The following is a 23,017-nucleotide window of genomic DNA, read 5'->3' on the forward strand; positions in this document are numbered from 1 at the left end:
AGCGAAATGAAGTTAGATATTAAATTTTAAATTACAATTCTTTTTTTTATTATTTTTATGAAAACTTGGGTAGGTTACAAAACGAATGCAAATGTAGCATAACTGAACAAGCTTTTGTTTGTCATTTCTTTCAATAGCTGTATTCAGATTCTGTCATTAGGTAGCAGTTTTGCAGTTGTACAGCATGGCTAATATTGCTAGTGATAGGGTTTTTTGTGTCCTTGAACATCGCACAAGGTCTGTTATAGTTGTGCAACAACATTTTCGTACGCGTTATGGGAAGGATGCATCGTCTGACTATTCTAGTACAAGGTAGTACGTACAGTTCGAGGAAAGGGCTGTATTTGCAAGAGCAAAGGCAGTGGTAGACCTTCAGTGTCTTAAGTTGAAATGAAATGAAAAAATTTCTTTATTGAAGCGGGCGAGGTTCAGCCATGGCTGCTCTACCACCTAACCCTTGTCAAAAGAGTACAATATTAAACATTACACATCAAAAGGAACGAAAAAACTAAAAAATACAAGTAAAAGAATAAATCACAAAATAAACGAGTCACATATGCAATAAAAAATATCGATATTGTTGGATTTAGCTAAGTTGTTACATAAAACTGTACATGTCGTAAGTGCCAGAGGTCAGTCGCTGGGATTTCATAAAATGTGATTTTAATAAATTTCGAAATGAATTAAATGACTTTATTTCCGTAAGAGCTCTTGGTATCGCATTGCACTATCTTCAGTTTAAGTCTTTGTACATTGAATTTCTCACTGTTACGCGTAACGTGAGAATGAATTTGTGACAGCTTTGTAAATTTATAATATAAATATTGTGGGGATTGAGTTTTATATATCAGACAACTATAGCGCAGGTATCTTCTCGACATTGTTAAAATATCGTCTCTATTTAGCACTGGTAGGATATGTTCCGATTTCTTTAAGTTAAAGGCAAACTTAATGCAAGAGTTCTGTATTTTCTGTATAGTTTTAGAATTGCAAACGGAGAGAGATGGTTCATATACAGCGTCACAGTAGTCTAATAACGGTAAAACAAGAACTTGTATGAGATATAATTTCATAGACTGAGATAGAAAGTCTTTGGCTTTGTAAAGTTGACGTAATAAAGTAATAGCTTTATTACACTGAGTAGATATATGACTATTATAATTTAGTTCCTTATCCAATATGAGTCCTAAGCTTTTCACATGGGTAGAGTACGAAATATAAGTGTCCATAATTTTTTATTTTTAGATCCGCTGCCTTGATTTTACTCAACTGTTGTGAGGTTCCTATAATCGTAAATGTACACTTACTGCAGTTGATGACAAGACCGTTATCGGTTTATGACAAGACCGTTATTAAGTTGTTGCTGAGCGAGTTCGTCCAACTTACACATGTACTTACGGAGTCCGAAAAAATCGATTTCCACTGTATCTAGGGAACTTGAAATTCCATCCACAACGTTATGACGTATTCTAAGTTACATAAACGTCTCTCCATGAAACCATATCAAAAAAGTATCACTCAGCTGCTAACACCCAACTACCATCATGCATGGGAAAGTTCTGCATTGATATGCAAGTGCTTATGGCTGAGGAAGACAACTTTTTCGAGATTCTTTTTTTCACAAACACGGCGACATTACATGTAAGTGGAAAAATAAACGCACACAATGTGCGTATTCGAGGAACGGAAAATCTACATGAGTTTGTTGGGAGTTGGTTCGGAATTTCCTTAAAGTGAATGTGTTTTCTTTATGTTAAGAAAAAATGTTTACAGTCCCTTCTTTTCCATGGAGGAAATAGTTGCGTGATTCATTTTCCTGATATGTTGACCGAGGTTATATATTTAACGGGATAAAGATAGTAACAGTTACATCATGCAATTGGATTTAGCAACACCGCACGTGCAAAGCGAGGTGATATCATTCTTAAACAGAAAACTACAACATCATTGGATTGGGTGTGGAAGTGATAATATTGACAAAATTCTATCATGATCGCCACGTTCTACAGACCTATCTCCTTGCGATTTCTTCCTCTGCTAGGCCGTGTATGACAGGAAATAGACTATTGCGTAAATATCTACAGAGGGGAACACATTAAACAATTGTAGTTTCACATACATACATAAAAAAGTGAGTTTTCTAACATTCTGCACGTATTTGTATATATGTATCTTCATTATGCAAAATGTAGTTCTTGTTTATAATCCCGACAGTCATTTTGAAAAACCATGTATTTGTAAATAATCATACTGTACGGCAGTAGCGGTTCGTGGTCTGTAGAAGCACCGGTTGCAATGTTGCAATATCAAAGGTATGTAGTTACGCGCAAGTGTTCCCCTCCCCCAGCATTCTTGAGTCTTATCCAAAAAGTATTTAGGAAATATGAAGAGAAAAGTCCTTTTAAGTTCCATTTGCATATTTATTGATTAATTGATTTAATATATAATTTATTTCCTTTTTTTCCAAACAACCACTAACAATGTACGTTTATACACTATTTATATACAAACCTACGTTCATGTTATTGAACAAGAGATAAATCGAATATATAGCATGTGCTGTAAACCATGAATCCAAAAAGAAGAAAAAAGCAAGAAAATTGCATATATTCATTCAAGCAGTTAAACAAAATTATTTAATTAAGTAAACTGTGCTTTATTTTAAAATGGAAGGTCTTTCTTCGGAATACGCGACAAAACGTACTAGCGACAAAACGTACCACCGACAAAACGTACCACTTACCCTGAGGGATGCTTGTGACGGGTTTTCTAAAAACACTTTAAATAATGACAAGCGACAAAACGTACCACTTGACTGGAGGGCTAGTTGCGAAGAGTCTTCCAATCAGCCATCAAATAATGACAGGCGACAAAACGTACCACTTGATAGGACAGCATATAAGTATATTTATATCGGCCAAAATAAGGTTAAAATTTGAACAGATTGGTGGTGAGGAAAGTACCGATGCAAGATCAAGACTACAACTAAGGCTATGACTAAGACCATGCCTGCAAGATTCTCACAACACCAAGACCATACCTGCAAGATTCTCGCCAGACCAGCAAGAATCTTGGATATGCAATATTTGAATATTTGCTGATTTCCATCATACTTTATCCAGGCTTTGGACCAGGGACGGATAGGTATTATTAGAGGGGCGCGGGCGCTTTCTCCCACAAGGGCCACCAGCATTTCAATGTCACAAATCAAGTTGCACAGTTTTCTTTCTACAGTAAGTCAATAGTACAATTGACAATTAAAACCTGATATTCTTTCATCAGTATATTATTCTGAATTGTTCAAAATATTATATGAAGTTCAAGGAGAACGTATACTATATTACAAAATTAGCAGATGTTTTAGTGTACTAGTTTTTGATGCTACTGTATCTATCACTTTTGCATTCGAAATATTGCATTTAATCTGCATTCGAAATATTGCATTCTATCACTTTTGCATTTAATACATCTTTTCCAATAGACATCAACATAAATGTTTTCAAATGTTCCTGAGACATGGTACTCGTTAGCCTATTTTTAATGTATTTCAGTTTCTTTAAGTTTTGAAAATTTCTTTTTACATGTTACCTGAGTTACGGGCAAAGTCAACAAAAATTTGTATGCTGGAAACCTGGATAAGTATTACTGCAAAATTTACAATTCTGCAAAATTAAAAAGCAGCACATTGGACAATTTTGCAACACGTTTTGCATTCGCTTTCCTTGTAAACAAATGTATTTTCTCCTAATTCTGAATCACTTGCACCATCAGGACAGTCATTTTTTCTCGGTTGTGCTCGTCATCAAGACTGACTTTCAAGGAGATCCACGTCCTTCAAAAGTCCAAGAGAATACATTTATATTATCCTTAGAAACTTCTTTACTGAAGTTTTTCAGAAAATATGTAAGTTTATCGAAAGGCACATCTGGAAGTTCTGTTACTTGGTTGAAGTGTCTAGGATCCAAATAATCCATAAAATACATTGCTTCTTGAATCTTGAAGAAATACTCGAAACTACCATGTCCAATATTATGTTGAATGCTTCGATGCAGTACCTGGTCATTGGATAGAAGCAGCTTCATATTCATATTCACAGGAAAATCTTTGTCCATCTCTGAAGGCGAATTGTCGACAGGTCAATAGAAAAAAAGAAGAAATCAGGTTCTAAGTCTTCAAATTTGTTATTGGCCCATTCTGCAAAGCTTAATGCTGCATTCTCAACGGATTCAAAATCATCTCTCTACTCTTTCACTTGGAACAGAGTAGTCTGTACCATCCGATAGGACTACACTAGCAGTATCCTCTATTTGGAGATAGTTTGACAGAGAGGTCGTCACTTGAAATATCTTAAGGAACATTTGTGCAGTCCGAGTTGTTTTGAACTTGAGAAGATCTTTTATATATCCTTTCGCTTTACACCTAGCTTTTGGTTTGATATTTTCTGTAGAAGCAATTTTCTTAATTATTATGGTCAACTCTATATACAAAGCACTTTCTGGGTTCGAAAAATGACCAAACTTTTTCTGAAAAACAATGTGTTTTCTACCATCTTGTTTCCGCAATAACTGTAAGACGCCTTTATTAACATTTGATCTTCTAAATGTCCATTCGCTGATAAGACTCACTCATAAATATCGCACAATCATTCAGCAAAACAATGACACAGAATCAATGCAATTTTTTGTCAGATCATATATGACATGATTGAGTATATGAGCGTAACACCACACGTGTAACTGAGTTTCTTAGTGGTTAAGCGGTTAGCGTATGCGCCTTTGTCGTGGGAGACCTGGGTTCGATTCCTGGCGGGAGCTAATGTGCTTCGGATTTCCCGTAAATCAGTATGTCCCGTCTCATATAGCCTCGCTGCTAAAAGGGCCGTTAAACTCAAAATCAACTGAATCACAATGTAACTCATCATAGGTGAATTGAAAAAATCCGAATATTGTCCTTGCATGTTACTTGAGCCATCGGTTGAATTTCCAATACACTTCTTAATATCAAGGTTCAAATTCTGCAGAATTTCCAGCAGTAAACCTCAAGGACACTGGCTTGTGGTAGATATGTATTTTACAATGACAACAATACTTTGTTTAACAACCATTTTAACAACATACCGTAAAACAACAGAGCACTGGCCTGAAACTACTATATCTTGAGTAGTGCCTAATAGAACAGAAAATATTGAAGCTTGAGAGACTTCTTTCGAAATATCTTCTCTGATAAGTGTGCTGATAGCATTCAAAACATGATCCACCATGTTTAGTAAAAGTTATGCGACCACTATCCTGCTTACTTCCTCGTATATGACTCTTCTCGGTGACCTTATCTAAATTACTTTTAAGCGGAAGATCAAATTTGCTTAAGAAAGGAATAATATCCTAAAAGTTTCCATGATCTTAGCTGTGCCTTTCAGCTTATAGGCTGCTACATTTCCTCTGTAAATGAGCCCGCTTTTACCAATGAGTTTCTGCACTTTGACAACTCTATACATTACCTGTCTGTTCTTCTCAACCTTATACTGCCGTTGTTTTACCTGTTCATGAGGAAGTAGTTTCTTAACATTATGTTCTCTTTTGTTAGATATGTAAGCACCCACATTGGTCTAATGTATTTTGGAAGACTCGTGTTCTCTTACTCGCTGATAAACGTGTTTAATGTTACGTTTGTCACGTACAGAACCTTTAAGAGAACTTTGTTCGATCTGGAGAATAATCTGTGAACACGCTGAAAAAAAAAAGCTTAAAGTGGTACGTTTTGTCGCGGATTAAATATCCGAAATGTTTTAATTAGTCCAAGACAGGTTTAATTTATATAAGTGGTACGTTTTGTCGTGTAATAAATATCAGAAATGCTTTAATTAATCCATGACAGGTTGTCATTTATGACAGGTCGTCAAAAGTGGTACGTTTTGTCGCGAAAATTCAAGTGGTACGTTTTGTCGCTGGTACGTTTTGTCGGGACACCCTTTCTTCGTTCTTTCCGAGCTTCAAATTTTTCTATGACTTCATTGAAATCTGAAATGCTGCTCGCCAAGTTTTTCTGAATAGAAAGCTTCGCTACTGCAAATATTTTCCGCTTTATTTTCTTCAGGGTACAGAAACACCTCTCTCCTCCGACAATATGCATTTTGTTAGCATTTCTTTGTATGAATATAAGGGACAAAAAGTTCATTTTCAGTAACTACGTATTTTTGTATGCTGTTCTACTATAAAGAAGCATGAAATATAAGATTTTTTTCCTTCGAAAATTAAAAAAAAATAATAGTTTAATATTCCAGCAATTTAGGCTAAAGAAGACAGATGAGTATTGAAAGTGATTTGAGATTAATTTTTTATGCTCTCCGCCAGAAATCGAACACGGGATCATGTACACGAACGACACAGAGCTAAGATATTTTCTTCTTCGAGACCCGATCGTCCTCCCCCCAGAATAGGATATTTTTTTATTTTAAAAATAAAATCTATCCCAAGAATTTTTACCTTGTATTATAAAGGTAAAATAAAATCTATTGACTTCGAACGACCGCCCCCCTCCCAAACATTCAGCCTGTATCAGCCCCTGCTACCACCAGACGCGTGTTTGTTTTTTGCGAGTTTCTGTTTGGTGAATAACTTCTTTCTTCCACGCGTCTATATCTCACTCAATCTATCAGTTGAGTCAAGCGCTGACAAGCGGGGAATTCGTAACTACTACAGAAGCTCACTATATACCAGTTGATAACAAAGTAGCAACTGGAAGAGCGCTATACGGGAGGATAGCAGCGATGCAAGAATAAATTCACTTCCTCGTGTTAAGAGATAGGAGGTCGCTGCCATATGCTCAATGTTACTGCTTCCAGTGGCAACGCTCCCTGCAACTGGATTGGTAAATCACTCTCTTTCTTTCAGTTTTTTTAAATTTATTTTTTTTAGAAATGCATCAATACTGTTTTGCGCTCAAGAGCAAAGGTTTATTTTTTTACTGATACACTACTTTAATACTTAAAAATATCTTTAGTATTAAAAAAATATTCGGTTGCACAACCATGCAACACATAGTACCAGCCGCCGCTGCTGTACGGTAATATTTAAAGTATAAATTACATAATAAAAATATCGTGAATTAAAAGGACTTACCACAACATTTTCTATGGCAAATCCAGCATAATAATCCTTCAAGAAATCATATTTTGCATCAATAACCTTCAGTACTTCTGGGATTGAAGCAATGGTTCGTGTTGAGCTGTCAACTACGTGCAGATACATATCACACCTAAAATACAACGTTAAAAATTTACAATACACTCTTCGTTCATTGCATTAATACTATATTTATATTATGGAATACCATTATCACTGTCATTATTTATTTATTTATTTATTTATTTATTTATATTTTAGTTTTATTATTCACAGGTAAGTTCAAATGGAGCTGACGACATAAAAACTAAATAAATATTTAAAAAAAATGGTCAGTGTTAATTAATGAAAACAGAAAATTCCAATAAGATTTGTATTTCTTTACTACTCCTTTGAAAAACCAAAACGGATACGTTTTAGTATACCACGAAGCATACATGGTAGAACTGCAATAGAACTCGTAACTATAATTCCATAGATTAGCGTTTTCTTTGAAAATCACAGCGCGTCCAATACATATAATTACTGAAAGCAATTATTAATTGTCTATTATAGTGACTAAAATACAATAATTAATTTTGAAATGATAAATGAAGCTTCTAGGAATTCTATATGTTCTTGATGCATAAGAATTACCACAGCTTCGCCTATGACATTAATGAATAAGAATCCTTATTAAACAACAGGTTTACACAAACCTACAATAACAACACCAGGAAAAATTCGATAAGAAATTTTATAGATTGTACTGATTATAGCAAGCACTAATTTTGCATTGCGTTTGTTACGATTCTCTGTTAAGTATATACATATGTATATATAGTATGTTGTTGATATTGAAATTAATATAATAGTGGCATTTAAGAATAATTATTTATTGTAACATGGGGTAAAATTATAGTCTGTATTTACACATTTGTTTTCATGTGCATCGATTTCTTAATTATATAGTATTTGTTAATATTAATACATATATATGTTTTAAGCTTTGTGAGTGACCATACCATGTTTGATATTATAAATCCCAACAATGTTGTTGAAATTCTACAATTCGCATTTAAGTACCTTGGCATATTCTTATCTAATATTTGAAATTTTGAATACATAATGATGGAATGGAATAATGTAATAATGCTAAAACTTTATGATATTAATTGAAAAAGAGACTGTAGTAAGTTATTATTTTGATTTAAGATTAATTTCAACATAATTAGTAAGTAAATTAATTTGTTATTTACGTTTAAAATATAAAATGTAAATACTGAGTCATGTATAAATGTAGAAACAAGTAATGTCTGGTAATATTCTGGTGAAATACATGATAAATATAGAAATGTGTTTTCAAGTTTGTGCGCTTATAATTTAATTTTCTATATTTTCGATTATATATTATTTCGTAACATGTTTCGGAATCCTAAACTTATTTAACACACACAATAAACTTAGAGATTTCTCATATATTCCTTTTTCCATTCACTTACCATTCATGATGAATGTGACCGCCAGAATCAACATGATATCTAATATCATCAATAACAACTAAGCTTTTTGTAACATTGGAGAGCTCTGCAATTATTTCTTCTTTTTCCTGGTTCACTTCTTCTGGTGGTCGCGACAAAATCACTCTTATCAATTGCTCTGGTTCATAGATCCATATCTAGGAAACAAAATTGAAAAGCTGAATTATTATTACAAAATAAAATAATAGATAGATTTTCAGAATTTACAAGTCCTCCTTCCTTTTCGATGCAAATGAAATATATATGAACATGAAATGTATGTCATGTTTTTGGACATGTGTCATAGTAATACCTAACCTCTAAATCGCATTTAGTATTTTATCTTTCTTTCTTTCAAAAATGTGGAATTTCAACAAGTTTCTCAGCTTCTTACTTCTCGAACACAAAGCACTGTTGGAATACATTATTAATTTATAGATATAATCTAAATCACTATCCATCAATTTTATATTCTCATAGCTTTAATTATGCTTATTTTTTATAAAATGCTGCATGAAACGAAACAGAATTTCAATTTTCATCGCAATTCAGTAAATGTTTACCTAAGCTAATTATCTAAACAGGTCTGTAGCCAGAAGTGTTTGGATCCTACCCTCTGGATTTTCGCCGTCGCGGAAAATTGTTTGAGATATGCAACGAAAATATCTACAATACATGAAATATGGGATCAGTGTTTCCTTTTACATTTCTTGTTGTTTCCTCTGTAAGTTATGTTGTTGGCTATGCTCTTTTATCTCACTGAATTACGTCTTTTTAGTTCGACCAATGATTTTTGAAACAGGTAAATCACATTTTTACCTGTCCTTGTAACATACTAAAGGTTAGTTGCTTGTGGTAGCAAGCAGGCGCCGATATCTTAAAAGAAGCCACTGTGTCACCAAAATAGTGCTTTATCTACAATCCTTGTCTTCGGATGACGTCTCTTCATTGCAGTTTTCATTAAAAGATGAATTTTGGCATTTGGTGCTGATCTTCGAGAAAAAAAAATCCCATTGTGGCTGTATCCGGTTACTACCAAGAACTCAAGTAAAAAAACTTCCTTTACATTCTCGTATCCAATGATATATGCCACTCTGACCCTGAGGTCGATAGTAAATCGCTTTAGTTTTCACAGTTTGAAAAATAGTTCCAGATCTCAAGTGTCACAATAGATTTCCATTGTTCATCCATCAGATGGTATTTGTAGAGGCGTCTACTGCTCTTTCTTCGTACAACCATGCGCTTTAACAATAAGCATATGAACTATGAGATTATGGCAAAGTTCCTATATTGTGTTTAATAATATGAAGTGCTGTTGATTTTGACACTTTCACAAGATATTTAATTATTTTCTGCGATACGGAATTAGTCGATTGGATACGGATACGGAAAATTTTCACTTTCTTCACAACGTTAGATTAGCACTTTCGAGTAAGGTATTTCTTTCGATGCTCTCTTGAAGATTGAGATTCTTCTGAGATCTTATTACATTTTATATGCCGTAAATTCCTTTATGGGAACGCTACTCCTTTCATTCTGTATTGCTTTCTATTTAACTATATGAGTACCCAGCGACGGGAAGAGCATTAATACACCTGCCAAAAAGGTGTAGTTTCTAGCAACATATTTATACAAACTTGAATGACAAACTGATTACTATGATCCTTAAACCTCTGCGATTCCATGTAACAATAATTTCAATGTTTCGCTCTCAACAGAACTGCCAGAGGCAATTAAAAAAAAAAAAAAAAAAAAACTTGATCTGACCTTCGGCAAAACTTAGGTTTGATACAGCTTGAAGTCTTAAAGTCAGAGAAACACGAAAATAATAATAATAATAATATATACTGCTTGACAAATAACTATCAACCAATAAAATATATAAAAGTGCTTCTCAATTTAGTATTTTATGACTTAACAATATATTTGCATGACCAGTTAAGGAAAACGGTAATATCTGACAACTTACATGAACTTTTGCCCTGGCTTCTCTTTCTGGATAAGCCTTTTCTCTAGCAATGACATCCAATATAAAGCGATCCTGATTGTATTCTGCCATATAATTTGCTGTTACAACTTTACCGTCATTTGTTATATTGAAAGGCGATGGAATAATTGAACCTGAAGAATAGTTGGAACCATACTTGTATAAGTTCGAAGCTAGAATATAGAATGACACAGTTCCGTTGTCTCCTTGGTCTGGATCATCAGCTTCCAACTTTACAACGAATTCATTTAATTTTGCCATCGCATTCACACCTGAAATTTAACGAATAATTTAGAGTATAAGCAGTAAATAAATTAATGATAGACAGTAAAACCAATATAACTTGTCAAAACGTGAAACACACTATGTTAGTTTTCGAAATTATCATTTTGTGTTCATTTATGAGAAAAATATGTCAGAAGTATATAAGATCCAGTCAGATAAAGTCAAAAACCAAAGAAATTGATTGCTTGATTTTTGAATGGATAACATGTACGAAAAATAATACTTACAATTGACTTATTCTAGAGTAAGTATTTGCTATGTAAAATTTAAATTTTTGCACAATTGAAGCAATAGACGAAACATTCCAAGGTAGACGAAAGCATAACAAGTCTGTTCATAACAAAAAGAATTTGGATGAAAGCTGAAGAGTGTAACTTTATCTGTGGTAACTATCATAATTTATCTTCTCAAAAATAAATTTCGCTTCCTATATTACAATATTTCATATTTTAATAAACATATTTCTTCTAAGAAGCTTTGATTCTTAATTGCAAGTCTAATTGAAGGTGTGAGCTCAGCAGTGGTTTAAACCACTTTTTTTTTTTTTTTTTTTTTTTTTAAGCAGAGATAAACCAACTTAATAATATACTCTTTTTGTTTTTGTTATAATGTGAAAGAAACAATTTTGGTAGGAGCAATGTGTTCTATAATGCAGTGTCTGTTAACTTTACCGCAATGTTATTCGCTCTACGCTTTAGTACTAACAGAGATGATATTTTGATGTGATGCTACAACACACGTTTGTTGGTTGGAACACTATTAGACTGAGCTCGTGACTGTACATGAGAAAGGGAAAAAGTTTATTCAGTACAATGTGGATTATTGCATATAATTACACAGTTTAGTAGAAATTGAGTCTCTTTAGTTTCATTAAGCAATCAATATGATTTCGTATTTTATACGGAGTCTGGAATATATAAAAGTTCATCGTCGTTTTCTTCATTTCCTATCTCATCTTCCTGTTCCAGAAATTAAATTATCATAAAATGAATGATAAATAAGCAGTATGTAGGAAGATCTTTGACATCTTTAAGTTTCTTTGGATTTAATGACCTTGGTTCGGTAAACTTGGGCTCAAGTGTAACATTTTGTAGCTTAACTTAATGTTTTCTTTTCTCTTCTCACATTTAAAAAGATTCACATAATAGGTTTATTCTATGTCTGAATAGCGATACTTTGTTCTGTATTTCCATAGATGTTTATGAGAAACATTTCATACTGTAATATGACTGAAAGCAACAGGCTTTTATCTTCAGCGTATTTGTAATTAGTTATCTTTGCAATTAAAGGCCTTGCACTTACAAAATTAGTCTGTTGCATTTAAGTTGCATTAACTTTTTTTCTTTCCGGTTTTAGTACTTCTTATCAGTTTTACCCACTCAGAAGGAGTATAAACATATTTTTCTAATCGCTTTTTTCTTTCTATTAGTCCAAAGTAACTTACAAATCAACACTGTTGGGGTCTCATTCGGTAATGTTTTGCGTCAACGCAAAGCAAAATATGCGATAATCAGCATAGCACTTATAATGGCGTTTTGAATTTTTTGCGTTGCGTTGCTGTACGGAAAATTTTGCGAAGACTGGTATGGAGTACTCTGGTTTGTCTCTTCTTTCCATGATTTTTTATTCTTGTTAAGCTCATTTCTCTGTTTCAACATTCGCAGCACCATCAACATTTGGTTCTGCTATTTTTCCTGATGCTGGCGCCTTAATGGTTGTTTGAGGTTGGACCACTATTGCGCTTATACAAGAGGGAATTTCATTTTAGAAATAAATCAGCAATTCCAAACATACCTTTGTGATGTGAATTTTGACTAACCTAAAGAGTAGAGAGACAATTCAACTCAAATGCCAAAAGATGGCAGTAAAATCTCACTTTCACTTTTTCAGAGGTTAGATCACTGTTGCACTGACCCTCAATTTTTACTTCTATGGATGATAATTTAAGAAAAGTAAAGATAACCATAAAAAAAGAGCCCATACAGTGATAATAATTATATATTTTTTTACATCTTTGATTTTTACAGTTAAAGTATAACAAATAAGAATGGCTTGAAGTAGGGAAGAACGCTTAAAAAATACGACCGCTATTTAAAAATTGAAAAACATAAAGGTAAATAATAGTGCGGTGATATATTACTACTACGTAGGAGCAATAAACCACAACAAATATCTTTAAAAAATACAGTTGAATTGACAATTAATTGACCTTAGGTATATATAAAACACAAGTTTCAAAAAGTATCGGAACATCAAACAGAAATGTACAATTAAAATAGTACTATTAATAATGGAACTTAGTAATATACTAAAAAAGACGAAACCATTAAAAATATTAAAATATTTGCAGCTTGAAGTTTCCTAAAGAAAAACGGATAAGTAATGAATAGCAAAGAAATATATAATAAATTAATACATTATAATAATTATAATAAATTTAATTTAAAATAAATTTAAAATAAATTGACACAAAATAAATTATTGTCAAATAATTGTGAAACTACCTATTATACTGAAGAGAATAAATGAGGAAAAGAGATGCAAAAGAACAAATAAACATTCCAAGTTTTCAAATTAGTTAATAAGAATAGGTCGTAAGTTTTTTTTTTATCGTACTTCTATTGTTCATATCTTTTGTTAATAATTTCTCTTCTGTTTATGGAAATGCATATATTGTGTGCTTTGATGTTTGAAGACAAACCAAAAAGTAATTTATTTATGTTTGTTCTGATACCATTGACTCTTTGCGGTTGTGAGAGCCATCTGAATGTAGGTTTTGGAACAAGAAAAGGAAATTGGCAAAAATGGCAGCAGATTTGTCGAGTAAAAGGTTAGTATAATTTATATATTTTGCAATGTTATGTTAAATTTCCTGATAATAGAAATAAAAATGTTCATATTAGCTTCACAAAAAATATATTGGCTATTGAGAAATATTTGCTTGGTCTTTTCGGTCCATAATTATGGGTGTTGCGTTTTCGCACCACCGGGCACGTACGAAGTCAAATTTGTAGAATGAAAGTTATTTTCCTTCTTGAAATTTAGAGTTCATGTTCTATTTAATTGAATTTTTACTGAAACATATTGTGGTTTAAGAAAAAACATATTGTAGTGTGGGAGTCAAGGTATCCGATGTCCCATATACCAGCAGTACCGGTACCATTCAAGACCAAGTAATACAAAGCTAAACGATACAACTCTATAGATGTTAGATTCAAGATGTAAAAAGCTTTCGTGATGCACTATTGTTTCAGTCATCACATTTCATTCTTCTTATATGGTTTTATATCCTGCAAAATTAGCACAGCTAAGATTAGGTTAGGATGCTAGAACCTAACATAACCTTAATGGACCGGGTATTCCGATTGTTACTTTCGATACGATCTTCTAAAATATAGTTACGATAGGCATGATGTGTAACAGAAAATCTTGTTTTGAAGAAGCAACAGCTTTAGCTTGTGTTACTGTATATTGATAAATGAGATGCACTTTATCGAATTTGTTACTAAGGAAGTTCATTATGCTTATTTTCAGGGAACTTACCGTCAACGAAATTTTGACTATATTGGAAGAAAGCGATGAATTTGATATCAATGAAGCCAGTAGAATGGATGTGTTTATCACTCCGCCTAGTGTTCGTGAGGACACAGACGAGGACAGTGGAGATGAGGTTGTTGAAAATGATGTATGCCATCTAACCGGTAGGCAACTTATAGCTGAAGCGGAACTCGTTTTGACATGTGGTTTGGAAGACAAGGTACTAGGGAATGGTGACAGTGTTTGTGATGGAAGTGAAAGGGTTACAGAAGATGTTTCTAATACTGGAAACACAAATAATTCTAAGAAACAAAGTCATAACACCAAGATGAAGAAAACTTGTAGAAAATGGTTGCAGAAGCATTTGCCGCAGCGAACGGAATTACGTCAAAAAATTGAGAATGTGGAACCTATCTGCTTTGCACCTAATCATGTGGACAGATCTATTGACCCAACAGATTTGTTTGAGTTGTTTTTTACGGACGAATTGTGCACTTACATAGTCCAGCAAAGTGTTTTATACGCTGTACAAAAAAGTAAAAATAACTTTTATCTTTCTGTGGAAGATCTGAAAGTAATGATAGGTGTATTTTTGCTAAGTGGTTACGTGCCACTTCCCAGGAAACGCATGTTTTGGGAAGAAAGTCCAGACACGTGAAACGAGGCAGTTTCAAGTGCAATTCGCAGAAATAGATTTGAGGATATAATGACGTACCTACACATGAATGATAACACAAATTTAGACGAAAACGATAAATTATCCAAGGTAAGACCGTATTTAGATATGCTTCGCGACAATTGTATCGAAAATGCTATTTGGGAAACAATGACATCAGTGGACGAAGCTATGATCCCTTATTTTGGAAGGCATAATCTGAAGCAATTTATTCGAGGTAAACCTATTCGATTCGGTTATAAGGTTTGGTGCTTAAATTTTCCATTGGGCTATTTAGTCGATTTTGAAGTATACCAAGGGGCTAAAGGACGAACAAACAGACAAAAAACAGTTTGGGTTTGGTGGCGGAGTGCTCATGAAATTTTCAGAAACTTTGCCAAGCGTTGAAAATAAAATTCTTCCTCATCAGATTTTTGCTGACAACTATTTCATCTCCTTGAAGATCATGGACAAATTTACTGAGATGGGAGTGGGTTTAACTGGTACCATCAGGCAAAACCGAATTGAGAACTGCCCAGTAAAACAAGCTGCGTCTATACAAAAGGAGAAAAGGGGTAGTTACGATATGTGGTGTTCAAACAATTCAGTAGTTGTGTGCCGATGGAACGATAATGCGGTTGTTACATTAGCCTCAAACTGTGACGGTATTGAACCATTAGCAAATGCTTCTAGGTATTCAGCTTCGGAGAAAAAGAAAATTTCAATTAAGCAGCCATACTTGTTGAAAAGTACAACAAGTATGTGGGAGGCACGGATCGAATGGACCAAAACGTGAATGAATATAGGTGTAAAATTCGTTCTAAAAAGTGGTGGTGGTCATTATTTATCTAGGGTATTGATATGACAGTGCAGAATGCATGGCACTTGCATAGGCGTTCAGTTTCAGTAACAAAGGACACTGAACTTGATCTTCTTGGGTTCCGAAGAGCAATCAGCTTGAATTACCTTCAGAAATATGGTCAAGGAAGAGCAAAACCAGGTCCAACAGTGACTCCTGTCCAAAAACGGATATCAGAGACTATACGTTTCGACAACACAGGACACCTAATTGTACTCCAGGAAAAGAGAAGACGCTGTGCAGAGTGTCATTCTCATACAACAAGAAAGTGTTCTAAGTGCAATGTGTCCTTACATGACAAGTGCTTTGAAAAGTTTCATGTCGGTAAATAGCAAAGTATCAAATGACACTTCGAAACACCATTAAAATTATCCACTTGATTATTGTAAGAATTCTCAAATATTATGCTTGATTTTTTTCTCAGTAAGTATTACCTATATTACTAAACTACTTTTGTATTGTATTGCTTCTCTAGTGTAAAGTTTGTATGATGTATGTGCTTGGTGGTGCGTTTTCGCACCAGGTGCTTTTCTACAAAATGTAACCTTAAGTGCCCGGTGGTGCGTTTTTGCACCAGCACAATTCTGTAAAACTAATGTAGTATTAGATTTAAAAACAATAAAAATGGGTTTAATGAGTTCCATTTACATAATTGATACACAAAAAATACAACTTTCCGAAAAAAAAAGTTCTGAGCACGAATGGGTTAAGCAAAACAATGGTTCATATAATTTGATAATGTAAAAACAAGTGAAAACTTTGTGCCAAATATTAAAAACCACTTCAGATTTCTGTTGTATATCACTTCGTAGAATTAAAATGTATGATTATAAATTTGATCAGCAGTTTATCTATTAATGTTTCAATGCATGTACAGAAAAACTAGCAGTCTGATGCAGAAGTATTGTAGATATTTCTCTTCGGTTTACGTACCTGCATAATAATTTCTATGTTCAAATTTCGGAGCATTATCATTTTCGTCCAAAACTACTACATGTGCATGAGCTATCGAAGGATCCCTCTCCAGTTCTTCAGTTGGGAAATATTCCTTTTGAGCCTAGAAATAAATAAATAGATTTAAAAAATGAAAAAGAGTATAAACAATAAACTTTAAATATTATTTTTATTCTCTAAACAACGCGCGTTTACGAAGACACTTACGTGTCGAATGGAGAGGATTGCATGCTACAGTGAAATTTAGAGCTCTATCGGCGATACCCCTAGCCAATTAGTTTAAATGGAGTAGCCAGACGAAGAGTGCCTTGGAAGAAGGCAGTAGTTCCAAGTTGTCGGAAATCATAATGATTGGTATGGTAATTTGGATATTAGTCTCAGGCGTGATTAAAGTGACTTTAACGGCTGGGTTACCGTGGAATGAAAGGAAACGGGAAACTACCGCTCCCCTTTCCCCTAGTTTGCTAACAGCAGAAAGAGAACATACATTGGATTTTCGCAGGTCAAAATATAGTTCCAGAGGTAAAATCTCCCCCCCCCCCCCCCCGTTCGGATCTCTCAGAGAGGACTGTCTTGAGAAGAATATTGGACGAGAGAGAGTAACAGTGTGAAGAAGATCGCTGGAGGAAGGAAGACAAGCACGAGAAAAAGGTTTGGAATACGAAAAGGAATGGCGAAAGAAGTATTTAGAAGGAAGAAAACTGTTTTTTGTAGGTCCTTGAATAAAGAGTTGAGAATAATACTTATAAAATGCTTCGTGTGGAGCGTTGTACTGTATGGGGCAGAGACATGGACATCACACAAAAGAGATGAAAAGTCTGGAAGCTTTGGGAAGACAAGAATGGAGACAATTAGTTGGGTCGAACAGAAAACAAATAAGAAGGGAGAAATTAAGGGGTAAAATTAACAATTTTAGATACAATTGAAAAGGGGAAGAGATACTGGTGGGACATCGGCTGAGAAGGAACTGTATCATGAGGGATGCTATAGGGTATGGTGGCAGGAAAAAGAGGAGTGAAGAAGACTATAGTTGATGGACGGTATCAAAACAGAAAAATTGTAAGTGAAAACAAAGATATTAGCTAAAGACTGTTGTGCATGGAAGCTTCTCAGCTACGGCAAGTAATGAAGATAGTGATTAATATTTTTCTGAATAAAAAATACAACGCCCCACCACTTACAATTATATGACATTCTATTAGGGTCGAGATGCTATTTATGTGGTCTCATAATTTTATATATGAAAAGTTCACATATTGATACACGTTTCGATAATCTGCAATGTTTGGGATTTGGGACTTGTATCTTGAGATAAGGAATACTTGAAAAATACTTGAAGTTTTCAGAGAGCATATTTGGAAAAGCTAAATTGATTGAAATACAACCCTTGCAACTTTAAAATCTTACTGGTTTTTATTTAAGATTTGTTCCATACCTTAAAACTGATTTCTTTTTATTGTATGATTAACATGTTTGGTAGGAAAAACATTTTTGAAGAAAACCCAGAAAAATATTACAATTCATAAAAAAGCAAACCGTTTAATTTTTATGTAATGAAAGAAAATAGTCTTAAAATTTTATATAAAGATTTTACATGGATTCCTATAAAGTGTAATAAATATATACCTTTAATATATTATAATCTGGATTATTGGAAGCCTTAATGTAAAGATCATATTCATCTCTTTTCTCTCTGTCGAAAGAAGTGTTGGTATAAATCACTCCTTCGATCTTATCAGCATAAAAGGCTCCTTCTTCGTTACCTCTTATAATATAATAATACACTTTCGCATGCTTTCCTTCATCACGATCGATTGCTTGGACTCGACCTAAATGAAAAAAAGAGTAAAATATTAAAAATAAATGAAATTTTGGAAAAATAATTAAAAAATCATATGTAACAGGTAGAAATATATTTCTAAAATCCTAAAATTTAATATCTAATTCTCTCTCACTGTTTAATCTCTGCTTTTAGTACTAATGCTGAGTAACGAAAGTGATGGTCAAAGCCATGAAACATAATAACCTTGCAACTATTTCAGTTTATTTATTTATTGTTGTCTATGTGTTTTAATAACAAATTAGTTTTACAAAATTTAATGATGACAACAGTAACTTATTTCTGTCCTTTATAATCTTAAAAATTAATAGAGAGCGCTAAGTAAGTGCTGCAATTTGGACTACATAAACACGATTTGCTCTGGCAAACATAGATAAACAGAAACGAAACACAAATATGATTGCAACAAACAAACGCATTCATTTGTTTCATCTGAGAAATATTTTCGAGTATTGTTGCTATACTTGTAAAATGCTCAGAGAACAGGCTTAGATGCTCGGTAACGTGGAAAAGGCAAATAAAGCCTTGTGATAAAGAGAATCGATGAAATACAGATGGAGGGAAAGCGGAGAACGGGAAGGCCTAAAATCCGATGAAATGATAGATTCGAAGAGGATTTGAGGAAGAAGGGATGAAGGAAAGAGAAGGCAAGAAAAAGTAGATAGATATGGGAATTAAGTCACAAACAAAGAAGAAGAGGTCGCTATACTTGTAAAATAAAATGATTAGTACAATAAAAAATAACTACTAAGAAATATTGGCTAGGAAAAGAAACAGTAAAAAAAATGAAGTAATAATATATAAATGAAAATGAAAATTGTGATAGCAATAATAAATAATGAAGTAAAATTATCTAAACCCAAGAAAGTATGAACTTCTTTTGCAACCTTAAAGAAGAAAAAGAAAAAGAAGAAACCATACATTTACAGGAGTAAATCAGTAAGAAACCAGTTACGAAATTTTGTCTCAAGCATTATTCAATATTTTATCATACGAAAAAGGCATTGGAAAGAAAATTTGTAATTAGTATCTGATTCTGTGCGCATATGAGTATTATTGGTTTTTCATGTAATTTATTATAAAAAAAAAAAGTATAATTTGAAAATGTTATAATATTAAAGATACATTACAATTATCGAAATTGATTGTAACCTTTTTAAAACCTATTCTATCTTTCAGCAAAAATTTATAATTTTCTATTTTCCAACTAATTGTAAGTGTTTAAATAAATAGAATATTTATAATCTTTATTTAATAGAAACGCATATTAATATTTCATTATTGTTGACAATAATTACGAATTGACGATTACAAATTTTAACAATGGAAGACTCTATGGCTTTAAACATATATTTCGCGTTATGGAAACGAAAAGAAACGAAAATAATGACACAATTGCTCTCTGTCTTTATTGCAGTAAGTAAGTATTTTCTTCATTCTTTTACAGTTACATTTTTTTATACCATTAATAAGTATTTCTATACACTTGAAACTTGCACCTTCGGAACGAATGTGATGTTTGAAAGAGAACAATGACATTTGAAATTCAATGAATTTTTAAGACTTCTACCAGCAAAGGTAAACGCTTTTCATGGAGTCTTTGTTACTCTGTAACTAGTTATGTACATTAAATGTTGCATGAGTATCAACGAAACTGAATATATGTGCCAGTTCGAAATGGATAGAATTGTAAAAATTCCAAAATCGAAATCTACTGTATGTGTTGTGACTACATTCTGTAAAAGCACCAAAGTATGTTTTTCAATGGTTTCCTCTATTGTTAACTTTACCTCTAAAATATAGACATCTAACCCATTTATCTAGATAGCAAGCCGAGATTACTAAGTCAGAAGAGCAGGAGCAAGATGAAGTTCCTCTTTCCTGTGGCTTTAAGGGTAATTTGTAAAACAGGAAATTAGGAAGATAGATTGAGAATTAGAATTAGAGATACTATGTGCAGAGTAGCTGAGTAATTTTGGCTTGATTACACAGATTAGTTAATAGTTTCTGTCATAGAGCACATACTTTTCATAATGTCAAGAAGTCAGATTCTTGAAATAGGTATACAGTATAGAGTGATCTAATATATATCTATACGGGAATGCCAAAATATGATACGTCATGTTTTGGACATTTTTTTGATTTCTCGCTCCGAAGTTGGTCACATTGAGATCTTTATGCTGGAAGAAGTTGATAGTAACTTAATAAAAAATTCCCTATTTAGCAATATTATATAATTAATTTTGTTTAAACCATTGAACTGAAAGTACTTCTTTAAATTTAATCCATAAGATTGTAATTTGCTTGCCTGTAAAAATGTACATATTAGGTTTTGCCATCCTCATATATAAATAGAATTTGAACTATCATCCATGCACTTTCATCTACATAACATACTACAATAAATAAATTAATTATTTTCTGGATTCTTACACACTAATTATACGGAGTGAAATTGAATTTTCTAACGAAATGTTTAATTTGGTATGAGTGAAATTATGCATTACAAGGGAAAGAAGTTTGTGTTCGAAGGAATATTATTACCGAGGAAAATTTATTTTAAAACTAGACGTTCTTTGTTCTATAGTTACAAGTAATAAATTTCACGGAATCATTCATATAAATTAAGAGTAAAAATAAACAATAATTAAATAAATGTACTTCTAATGATTCAGATTTTTTTTTTTTTAACTAGAGCATCATATTATACCTATAGGCACATCTTTTCTTCCATTCTCCAGTACTTTAAATACATATGGGAAGGTTTCGTCATCTAATGGAAATTCAGGTTTATTGTCATCAGTATCCACCAGAAGAACAGTTAAGAATCGTAAAGTTTCGTATGATATTGGAGAACCATGATCCTGAGCTACTAAAACAAGCTGAAAGTAAGGAAACAATTATTTCAGTATGTAGAAAAAAATCTGTAATGACTCTAATGATATCTTTACATACGAATAACGTAACCCGAAAATAAATAAATCTCTCATTGAAAAAATTAAGTTGTATAGTAGGCTCAAATATACATTAATTTCTTTTTATATCTTTTGAAGGTAATTACGGATTAGCTATATTTTTATTTTCTTCTTTCTCTTAATCATAATTTCATGGATATGTTTCCAACTGCTCCCAAATTAGTAAATTGTATGAGAAGAAACAAATTATCTAATTTCACAAGTCGAAGGAAAATGGCTAATGTAGAAGGTGGAGAAACTAGTCATTGAAAGCCAATACTATTCCTGCTCAACTATCAACTTTTTTCTTTTTCTTTTTTTTTTTTTTGGAAATAATGCATAATAATAATAATAATAATAATAATAATAATAATAATAATATAAAATTGCATGCAAAGCATAACAATTATTCCAATCTCATGGTGCCATGCAATTAAAGAATACTATAGAACAAAATGGCAAATATTTTGGATGCACCTTCTATTACTAATAATATAATGTTATATCTAATTAATGCTATAACGTTAATAATAATATAATGTAAGCTAATCTGATACCAGAGATTAAATCGAAGGTTGGTTTGCCACGTAAATATATTTCGATAATATTGAACATATTCAGAAGAAGTTCTAAGCATTAGAACTTTTATACAACTATCGTCGATTTCTTGCATCATTATTCAACTAGTCTACATATACAACTAAGAACATAACGCCAGAACAGCCGATTAATGAGTAGTTCAAAATGATAATTATATCTTCATTTCAAAAAGAATTATTTTTATTTATTTATTTATTTACTTATTTTGTACACTTTTGGCATTACTAATATATTTCAAGCGAAACAAATTTGAACGACATGAAAATTCTCATTAGCATAACTACACCTTACAGCACAATGCTTATTATTCTCCTTCTTCAAGTTATTATGCTTATGGTAATTTTCTCTTCCACAGAACATTTTCGTTTTACGAATTACATATAAATTTCAGCTAAAAAAATGGACAGATATCTCTTATATTATTATCCTTAAGTTAGTTGTTTATTTCATACAAGAGATAAAGTAAAACAATTTTTAAATAATTTAGTCTGTGATTAATTCATTGGTCTTACCTCATATTTTGCTTGAACTTCTCTGTCGAGTATTATTTTGGTACGAAGTTCACCAGTCTCAGCGTTAATAATGAACTCATCTGTCTCTTGTTTGTTTTCATTACCCACTTTCAAATGGTAAGTAATACGGCCATTGTCACCTGGATCTTTGTCCTGAGCTTTCACTGTCATAACTAAGTAATTTGCGAGACCAGCGTTCTAAGAAAGAAAGAAA

General features: G+C 32.7%; 2 protein-coding genes across 3 annotated transcripts in view; one reads left to right on the forward strand and one right to left on the reverse strand.

Annotated features, from left to right (window-relative positions):
• Positions 1–23,017, reverse strand: part of Cad87A (cadherin 87A) — an 890,323-nt gene that overhangs the window by 15,768 nt on the left and 851,538 nt on the right. For both annotated transcript variants that reach the window (XM_081726161.1, XM_081726156.1), the window contains 7 exons: positions 22,804–23,001; positions 21,448–21,619; positions 18,524–18,726; positions 16,877–17,000; positions 10,590–10,879; positions 8,603–8,778; positions 7,119–7,254 (listed from right to left, as the gene is read on the reverse strand). In XM_081726161.1, the coding sequence (XP_081582287.1) occupies positions 7,119–7,254; positions 8,603–8,778; positions 10,590–10,879; positions 16,877–17,000; positions 18,524–18,726; positions 21,448–21,619; positions 22,804–23,001 (1,299 nt within the window). The remainder of the gene's footprint in view (positions 1–7,118; positions 7,255–8,602; positions 8,779–10,589; positions 10,880–16,876; positions 17,001–18,523; positions 18,727–21,447; positions 21,620–22,803; positions 23,002–23,017) is intronic.
• LOC145665621 (uncharacterized) lies at positions 13,600–15,087 on the forward strand. Its single transcript, XM_081732846.1, has 2 exons — positions 13,600–13,722; positions 14,427–15,087. Exons 1-2 carry the CDS (start codon positions 13,697–13,699, stop codon positions 15,085–15,087), a joined length of 687 nt encoding a protein of 228 aa, XP_081588972.1. The 5' UTR covers positions 13,600–13,696.

Source organism: Thermobia domestica, chromosome 1 (assembly GCF_964235325.1).
Source record: "Thermobia domestica chromosome 1, izTheDome1.hap1.1, whole genome shotgun sequence".
Classification (NCBI taxonomy): Eukaryota; Metazoa; Arthropoda; class Insecta; order Zygentoma; family Lepismatidae; genus Thermobia; species Thermobia domestica.